We start from the raw sequence: 9,984 nt of genomic DNA on the forward strand, positions 1-9,984 counted from the left end.
TGGTCTGCCTGAAAAACCCTCTTCTTCAGCCCTCCTCAGAACAGGCTGTTTTCTCTCTGACCACGCCCCCTCAGGAAGTGGGTGTGGCCTCGGCTGTCCGGCACGTTGATCTAATGTTTACATGTTGGCTGAATATACACGGCTGCTCAGAGACCCGCGTTACTTCAACCCTCTGAATCTGATCCAGAATCTGATCCTGACGGAGAGGCGCCTGCAGCAGGACCTTTCTGAACCATTGGTCACAGATTTAGTGTTTCTTGTTGTTTTATTTGTCAGCATGTCGACGTGTGTCTTGGTACACAGCTACAAACATCTAGCTATGTGGCTATGCTAATTAGCGCTAGCACTTATCCATGATAAATAAAAATCATCCACTAGATCTTCAAATCCGCAGACGTGGGGAGTCAAAGCGACCTTTGTGTTTATTAAGACAGCCTACAACTAGCATGCCTCCCTCCTAAGCTCCTTGTTAGCACACATGTGTGCAGGGAATGAAAAACGGAGGAGGGGGTTGAGTTGTATTTTATACAGTCTATGGGCTGAACAAGCTCCGAGCTCTGACTTCCTGTTACAGACCGGATGGCGTTGTGACGTATGAAAAACACTGAAGTCTGAAACGGCTGGTTTCAGCACACATTTACAGAAAGGTGGAGAAATCAGAACAGGGGCAGAATGGATTCTTTTCATTCTCGGGGGGTTTGTAGACAGGGACACAGATTTCAGGGAGAGAACCATTAAAAAGTCCATTTTGCATGATATGTCACCTTTAAATAAAGCAATATAATATTAAAATGAATATAACGTGACATTAAATTATAGTCTAAACTACAAATGTTTTTAAGCCCCAATATTTAATAATAATAGTCATAATAATAATAATAATACACACACCCTGATGACATCTGATACACTGTGAAGAGGTTTCATTATTATATACACAATAAGAAGAAGAATGCATGCTTTCATTAGAAAGTATCATCACCTGTGAATGGTTGTGTTTTTATTTCTTAAGTGGATCAACAGGTCCAGATTACAGGAAGCTGCACACACCTGGACAAACCTGAAGAGAGTCACGACATGAATGAAAAGAATCTGCTCATGTTCAGTGTCGTCTGCCAGCTTCATGTTTGTGGAGGGAACAGCAGCTGCAGAAGAATACTCTTTAGAATCCTGTCTTGATTCAGCCACAGTTATGAGAATAATCTAACTACATACCGTATGCATTGATCAGTGACAGATTATCTGCAGAATCAGACTAACTATAAAGCAACCACAAAACAAAGCAATGCCAAGACAGTGCAGGCGCCATGCAGAGACGCAGGAAACAGAGCAACACATCCACGGAGTCACAGACACACTGTTGAGTAGTGTGTCCTCCTCCATCCAACAAACACAGCCGAGCAGTTTCCACAGCTCTGATCAGACACGTCCGCCTCCTTTGTTGTATTGTTCGGCTGCTTTCCTGGAGGCTTTTTTATTTGCCCCAGATTTGGATATGATTTTTAATAACCTCACCTTGAAGAAGAATACTTGCTGTAACCACTGAGCCGTCCTCTGTCTGTATTTGTCCTCTTGTGTTCATCCTGAATGGACAGAGCTCTGTGCTACGAGACAGGAAGGATAGATTCTTAGTGAGCTCTCTGGAGACAAGGAACAGATTATGACCATGCAGACCTGTAACTCTTAGTGCTTAATGAAGACCAGATTAGACCAAAACCAGGTTTTAACTGATATCTTCAAGGATGTATCCATTCTGAACATAACACAAGAAAGAGATTCTATACAAGTGCTACATGAATGACTCTGAGGGTGTTATTTATTTAATTTTAGATAAAGCTTAGAGTTAGAGCTGGATCAGGCTTGGACCAGCTCTTAGTTATGCTGCTATAGGCTTAGACTGACACACTGGGATCCTGTCTTTCCCTCTCTCTCCTCTCTCTGCCTGTCTCTTCGTTTGACTCTTCCTGTCCCATTAAAGTTCCTAACCATAGACCTTTCTGGAGTCCCTGAGCTCCCTTGTCTCGTAGGTTCCTCTGGATCTCTGCTGCTGTGGACGTGGTCCAGACTCCAGCTGCTACAACTACTACTATCCGTCTCCCCACTATCATCTCTCTCTCTCTCTTCATCTCCCTCTATCCCTCTCTCCAACACGGTCTCAGCAGATGTGTGTCTAAATGCTGCAAAGTGCTCTGCTCATGGTGCATTAAGATGAGATCAGACTGAGTCCTGTCTGTAAGATGGGACTGGATCTGATCCGGTCTTGCTGTTGAGTCTTTGTGAATAATAGAACACAGAGGACGGTTTAGACTTGCTCTGTTTGGAAAGAGTCCGAGGAGAACATGTAATTAAGATAAGATAAGACAGATTTCGTCCGTTTTGTCCTTTAAGTTTAATAAATATTCTGAAGTTGCAAACAGGAAGTAATCCTTTCCATAGCATAAATGTAATTTACTAAATGGATCCTCTCCTGTATTGTGGGAGGATCCGGAAGCAACCAACGCCTCGTAGTGACTTCCTTACAAGCACAACTCAAAATGCAAAACAGGTCTTTATCAACATGCCGAGCCTGAAAATCTACACCTCCCAACAACAGTGTAGTGATTTGCAGGGTCAGTATTAAAATCTGTATATAATGAGTCTTTAGAAAATGAAAGGTTGTACATGCAAAGTTCTTTTTACACTTTATGCAAGAATACAAACTTCTGCAGTGTGAAGGTTTCGTTTTCTCGGGACAGTCAATGTGGAAACACGATGTTTAGACGAATGCATCCAAGTCTTTGTTATCAAGCACAACATGAAGACACGCCCCTCGTTCTCTCTCTGAGGCCAGGGAAGACTGGGACAAACCATTCATTTATCTCAAAGATAGATCTCAAAACTGGATTACTTCATAAACACAGAGGGTTAGAACTGACTGCTTCTGCTCCAGTTATATGGAATAACTTTCAAATGACAGCTAAACTCCCCTCTCTGATATCTTCTGACGCTTTGTGTCCGAGCTGCTTAGAGAAACGTTTGGGTTTGCAGGAATGGATGTGCTGTTGATGTATCTGTGACTATTTCTAACTGTGTTTATGTGTTTTTGTTTTGTTAATTGTATTAATTGTGCTGCTGCAGGACTCCCCTGAAAGAGAGACCTCTGTCTCAGGGTCCTTGATGTTAAACTAAAGGATAAATAAAATACAAAGAGGTCATAAGGTACTTTTACAGGAAAGAAAATCCTGCTATAAACTTTAAAGTAGTAGTAATGGTTGTTTTTTCTTTGGCAAAGATGTAACTTGAATTAAACTTTTATTATGGATGTGTAAGTTTAAAAAGAAGATTGATTTTCCAGGTTCAACAGCTCGACAGAATCAGTGACATCTTTAAAATCTCACTTTTACAGACTGGCTTCTTTGTGACTTCATCCTTTTAACTGTTTTTTATTGTTATTTTTATTTGTATTCTATTTATTCATTCATCTCATTAATTATAGAACATTTTATTTGATTATTATTATTTTTTTATTTATTATTTTAATGTTCTTAATCTTTCCTTTTCTGTTTTCTCTGATGTGAAGTGAGCTTCTTCTTTATTGTCCTTTAATGTCTTTATTTACTAATTTTTTTTTTTTTTTTTTACTAATTAGTTGTATTTAATTTTATGTGACTCTTTCTTGTTTTATGTTTATTTTTTTCATTTATTATCTTAATGTTTTTAATCTATCCTTTTCTATATTATCTAAGTCATGGTGTATTTATTGAATTTTTCCATACAGACAGACAAATACAACAAAGACAGTACAGAAATAATAAAGAGAAAACCTGACAAAATTAAATACAACTGGCTTCCAGTCACTGGACAGCCAAGACAAAATGATATTAGAAAACAAAAAGCAAAATAAAGACAATAACAATTTAAAGGAGAATATATAAATAAATTACATAAAAATAAATTAAAAAGTGCACCAGATTGCAGAGTTGGTGATTTTTACAGAGGCCATACCCCTTTTATCCGTTAAGCGGCACTGTCAATCGTTCCACATAGGAATAAAAGGATACCATATTGTATCAAATTTCCCAGTGATCTCCGTAGTGTCTTATCTTTTCGATTTGAGAAAGTACATCACCTCACAAATCCACCTGCTGAAAGTAGGAGGACGGTCACTCTTCCAATTCAAGAGAATGAGACGCCTCGCAAGAAGGGCTGAGTAGGCTATACGACTCAACTGCACTTTAGTCAGAGTGAGTTCCCCCGATTGCACCCCAAAAAGACCCAGAAAGGACACGGTGTGATAGTTTGACCTATAAGCTCTGAGTATACATCAAACATTGCAGACCAGAATGTTTTGAGGTTTGGACATGACCAAAAGGTATGAATAAGACTGGCTGGAGCTTGTTTGCATCTGTTTTTCTATATTATCTGATGTAATGTCATCTTCTATTTCCTTTAATGCCTTTATTTATCTTTAATTATTATTTATTTAAACCTCTTTAACATTGATTTATTATCTACTGTTTCATCACTTATTCTGTTTAATTTGCATTTCTTATTCTAATATTTTGCATTATATTTAGTTTTGAATTGTTAGAATTTCTAAGCACTCATCTTGTCTAAATGTAACATTGTTTTAAAGTGTTATATAATAAAGTTATTATATTATTATAACTGAGACAATTTGTTATTTTCCAATTCACCAGGGAGGAAAAAGTGTTTCAGCTCTTGTGTCAAAGATAAAGTCATATTCTTTCACAAAGTTATTTTTATTTTCTTAGAAAAAAAAACAAGAAAAATATTTACATATTTACATTTTGCTTCAAGCTACAAACAAGCAACATGATTCTGACATAGAGACTTCACCAACAGTGAGAAGATCTCAAACTTTAAGTATGGCACATAACGGAGGAACAGATATGGGATAACTTGGTACTACCTGACAAATCTATCTGGATATGATCATGTATGCATGTGGAGGTAGCTTTAAACTACCTGCTATGTGTTAATGAGTGTGTGACCCCATGTTATTCCTGCATGAGTTTGACATATATGTTGTACTGTCAGATAAATGGGATGCCTTGAACCAGCCAAAAACAATAAATACAAACAGCAGTGCACTTCATAGCTTCTCTGAGATTCACAGAAAGGTTCAGGAGGATGAGGAGGGACGCTCTCACGGGGCAACACAAGGCACCAAACGGGGGGAAGCAGGAGGGCCGTGTTTTAGCTTAAAATGAGGACACCACCCATCACGGTGTGGAGGGATGACGCCGATGATGAGGATGAAGAGGATGGTTGTGTCAGCTGAAAGAAGGGTCTGTACAAGTGGAGCAGTTAGGACAAGCTCTGTAAAAGTCCAAAGCGACAAAGCACCGTCCTGTCCCGTCCTGACTCAGTACATGGGGGAGCAGAAGCTGTTCCAGATGTCGTCTGTGGGGCTGAGGAAGCCTGAGCCCAGAACTGTGTACTGCGGGAGCTCGTCTAGCTCTTCGACTGTAAGACAAAGAGAGGAAACCGAGGTTAGCATCGTGGAGTTTGATACTGTTGTGCAAAGTTTGATTAAACAGGAAGTGAAATGCAGAGGCATGATGGGAGATGTAGGACTTGCCAGGTGACTGAAGGTGATGATATTTCTGACCTTTCTGTCTCTCTTAGGTCGCTTTATTTTACAGATATGAAATCTAACTTTGCTAGAGTCGCCCTAAAATAAGTTTGGCGTGACTTAACTTTAAGAATCAATACTAATAATGTTATATCCTTTTAATTTCAGCTAAAGCTACATGTCCTTTCTGAACGGGCTGTCCTCTATTATTCTGCTTTAGTGACCAGGACGTGTTTAACTTGCAGAAAATCTGCCTCTGTACTCTCAAACCGACTCATGTCCAACATGCAATATGTGTTGCAGATTGATTGCATCAACAGCAGCATTTACCTGAGGAGGATTCGCTCCATTGGCTCCCTGGACTGGTGCATGCTTCATTGCTCAGGAACCCCGTGTCGTCTAAACTGCTCGACATCATGTTTGTTTCTTTCTCCAGTTGCTGGCAAATCTGAAAGAGCAACACTGGACTAAGTATGGCTATCATACTTTGCACAACTGGGAGTTTGTCCCACATCAAACACTATGTGACAGTAATGTTGGGGGTATAATTACACAAGCCAAATGGGCAGAATAAGACAAACATGGGTTTTCCTGTCAATGAAAAATGCATGCTAGTGGAAGTAGATCTCTAAAGCGATGCTTACCTCGATGATGTTGTCGTAGTCTGGAAGATCACAGCGAAGACAGAGGGAGAGAAAGAAGGAGGGGACATGAGTATAACAGTTTGGCAGAGATATATCTGATTTAACTTCATTTATTCCACTTTGTTTTGTGCAGTGTGTGTCGTTGTCTTACCGGGGTCGTGTTCAGGTGAGACTTCAAATCTGTGTGGGAAGTTTGGAAAGCTCTCATTCCCGATCTCGACAGAGAAGGACCAGTCTGGAACTTCAGAGGGCGACACACACGCTAAATCTGCAAAAAACAAGGCCAATCATAGAAGTTAGAATTAATCAGAGTTTCAACTTTGAGTGAAGATTGATGGAAAACATCTGTGTGATCATATACTGCACATGTTTATTCTTCCTCCCTCACCTTGCTGATCTGTGTGCACCGTGCTGTCCACCGTGCTCTCCTGAGTGGACTGTGTGTCTTCATTCGCCGACTCGTTCATGGGGGACTGGGTGTCGCTGTAATCCTCGTCTTCCTCCATCTTGATCTGTGAAGTCTGCAGAGACATAAAAGGTCACGTGAGGTTAGATTCAGGAAACCTCTTCAGTGTTCAGTCTCAGAACTTCTCCAGTGCTCTAATTATGATGTTGCTGTGGTGTGACTTAAAGCCTCAGACCGTGTGAGAAGTTACAACATGAAATGTAAACATCAGTGTGGTATTCACCTTCTTCCTGGAGCCCGCTTCCTTTGCTTTGCAGCGTTTATCTGTGCAGACAAGAGAAGAGAGGTGATGATTAGACGTCATAAAGTGGCGGGATTCAGAGCAGACAAACAAAAAGCTCAGCAGCTCCTCGATGCTGCACGCCTCACGTATTAACATGAGTGCGCGCTCACTTCCTGTCAGTTGTCTCACCTCTCGATTTAGGTGTGGGGGGTAACATCCTGAAGACGCGCACAGCTTGGTGGCCTTTGTTAATGCTTCTGTCTTTCACCTCCTCGATGTCAGGCAGCGAGTTCATCGCACAGCGGAAGTTTGCCTTCCATGTCTTTGGGTCAGAGCTCTGACCTTCGGTGTATTTTCCTGCAAAGAGCATTTTGTTTAGTCTTCATCCAAAGCATGATAACGTGTGTTTCTTTATGATGTGTGCTCTCGCTCGCTCACCTGTGTGGACGGCCCATTTTTTGAAAAGACAAGCATCCTTGTCCACCTCCCAGCCGTGCCGGGCGGCATGCTTCCAGGGAATGGAGAACATCGTCTTATCCTGAGAGGAATCAGAGGAAATACTTCAGTTGCAATGAGGCTGAGCACACACTCACGACTGTGAGTAATGAGTAAACACAGGAGGACACTTTATTTTGCTTTTCAAAATGAGTCCAATGTTTGTGGCCACTCTTAACGGTTATTTGCATTGCATCACTACTCGAGCTCTATGCAAATATGAACTAGTGAGACTGAAGTCAGTCCTGCAGAGATCTGCACTTCCCTATCGCCTGTAACAGATGCAGCACTCATCTCACTGTACTCGCATGTTACTAAGCAGTGTTGCAGAATGAACTGATAAAGCCTCTTACCTTGTCCACCCAGGTAAGACCTGAGATGGTATGGGACTCGATCATCTTCTCCAGCCATGGCCTCATCCTCATCCTTGACACAGGCATGTTTGCCTAAAAACGCAGCAGCAGAAGAAGAAGAGAGGACAGAGTCATTAGACTACTCTCATGTGTGATTTACAGAAGTGACAGAAACTTGACTCCCACATCTGCCCCGGCTTGGATTGGCTGCTCGGTGCTGAGTTCACGGCCGGGGCATGAGGGCGCACAAGAGATGGGGGCGTGGACGTGTTGGAGTCTGCTCACTGAGACCACGACAGACCCCCTAAAACACTTCCTGACTGGACTATTACACTTCATGCGCTCATGAGGTTGACTTATTGTTGAAAAGATGAGCCGCTTGTTTTTGTTTCTCAGCAGGAAATCTCCTGAATGTGTCAAATTAAAGAAATTACAATAACTTATAAATTAACTCCTCTGCAGACACTTGTATTCAATGAATGCACGATGTATAAACAAAAATGATCATGCATAAAAGTGAAAAAAATACAAGTATTTATTAATAACTCCTTTATCTACCTGCACATCTCTTCAATATCGCTTTAAAGAGGCTCAAAACGCTTCTTACAGCAGTTATATTTAAATATAAATATATGAATAAGAGGCAGCCTGAATAAAAGAAGTATTAAAATAAGTCCTCATACTTACAGACTTTGCTTAAGAGTTGAAAATGCACAAGAATAGTCCGTTTAGTTAAAGTTTGCTCCACAGAAGCTTCCCTTCCTCAGTGAGTTATCCTCTCTAGACTCTGTCTCGATCAGAAGTGGGTGCAGAGTGATCAGTCGCACGATTTATATAGGTCTACGCTCTGATGTGGGTTTTCCCCGGCTGGGCACGCAGCCGCTGTATGAAAAAAGAGCAACTGCGCATGCGCCACAGTCCCCGTTGAAAGAAGGAGCCCGTTTCCGAGAAATCACGCTGCTAAAAGCAAGGCGGAAGTTCACAATAACAGGGCCGGTCCAGGTGGTTTACTGTACGTAGAGGGGTCTCAGACAGACCTGGGAGGATTTGTGGGTCCCTGTTTTCATGTAGTCTGGGGAAGTGTGCAGTTTGCAGACTTATTGTGTTTGCAAATGACATTTAATAGGGAAGAATGATAACAGGTTATGATATATTTCATATAAAACATTATTTTATGCATCATATTCTGTATTTAATATTAATAAGATATATAATATATTAATATTTTTCATGTTTTGTTTTTAGAAGTGTTAGAATCAGTGAAATAAATTTGCAGTGTGTGCAAAGAGTTCTTTATTAAAGTTATAAAATAGTTAAACTATAACAATAAACCCTAAAAAAAACACACTCACTGTACTTAACCACCTGCACATATGCACACACACAATCCCACGCACACACCCACATTCACACAACACGACAAAGTGCAGGGCATGATAACCATGTGCATGAGACCAGAGACCAGCCCTTTAGTGTAAACAGCAGCCTGTCAAGAAGTCCACGATTTCCTATAAATGGTCTGCTCTGTCACCACTAGAGGCAGTGTTGTACAGGCGTGAATGTGGGCCATGCAGTGATGACACAGCAGGACAGAGGCATGCAACGCGGAAGCAGCAGCCAGAGGGTTGAGTGAGACCTGAGTGAGACAGGCTGCAGAGCCTTTTACACACACACACACACACAAACACACAAACAAACACACACACACTGTTTGAGTCTGTGGAGGTTAATTCTCTGAGAGCACACAGACTGAGCAGACTGAGGAATGCATGTGGAGTGAATGAACATGAGGATAATTTATTTATATTTTATTCCATATTCTGAACCACATCTTCATTTTATTCTAACAACCTCCAGAGGTTTATTTAAAACATGGACACACATGGCTCGATACCTTCATGTGAGTTTTGGGAAACCCCACGTGAAAGTTGTGATTGCCACCAGCTTCTGCTGTCAATCCAGGGACTTCCCGCGTGGTGAGCATGCGCACTGCTCACCCCGCGCTCTGCTGGTTGTGATGTGCCCCTCACACGCGCCTCTGGGAGGGATCTCAGGGAGTTTTCTCTGCTGGGTTTTCCCATGAAAGACAGAAAGAAAACAGAAATTGGGGGATTGCCATCCTGATGTCCATTCAAACTGTTAATGGGGTAAACAGACTCCCTGCTGGTGTGTGAGATAAGTGTGGAGAGAGAAATGTGTGTTTTACAGGAAGTTAGTGAACTGGC

The 9,984-nt window shown here is 41.4% G+C and overlaps 1 protein-coding gene across 1 annotated transcript; it reads right to left on the reverse strand.

The window, feature by feature from the left end:
* Window positions 1-4,723: 4,723 nt before the first annotated feature.
* irf1b (interferon regulatory factor 1b) lies at window positions 4,724-8,567 on the reverse strand. Its single transcript, XM_034684568.1, has 10 exons — window positions 8,447-8,567; window positions 7,760-7,852; window positions 7,350-7,449; window positions 7,101-7,268; window positions 6,912-6,952; window positions 6,611-6,743; window positions 6,374-6,490; window positions 6,223-6,242; window positions 5,909-6,026; window positions 4,724-5,469 (listed from the first exon to the last, which is right to left on the reverse strand). Exons 2-10 carry the CDS (start codon window positions 7,844-7,846, stop codon window positions 5,369-5,371), a joined length of 885 nt encoding a protein of 294 aa, XP_034540459.1. The 5' UTR covers window positions 7,847-7,852; window positions 8,447-8,567; the 3' UTR covers window positions 4,724-5,368.
* Window positions 8,568-9,984: the final 1,417 nt, after the last annotated feature.

The sequence above is a fragment of the Notolabrus celidotus genome, chromosome 5 (genome assembly GCF_009762535.1).
Source record: "Notolabrus celidotus isolate fNotCel1 chromosome 5, fNotCel1.pri, whole genome shotgun sequence".
In the NCBI taxonomy this organism is placed as follows: domain Eukaryota; kingdom Metazoa; phylum Chordata; class Actinopteri; order Labriformes; family Labridae; genus Notolabrus; species Notolabrus celidotus.

Coding starts and splice junctions, on each gene's coding strand:
- irf1b (XM_034684568.1), bottom strand. CDS start 7,846: ATGCCTGTGTCAAGGATGAGGATGAGGCCATGGCTGGAGAAGATGATC. Junction 7,269..7,349: donor AAAATGGGCCGTCCACACAG/GTGAGCGAGCGA, acceptor TGCTCTTTGCAG/GAAAATACACCGAAGGTCAG. Junction 5,470..5,908: donor ATGGAGCGAATCCTCCTCAG/GTAAATGCTGCT, acceptor TTTGTCTTACAG/TCGAAGAGCTAGACGAGCTC.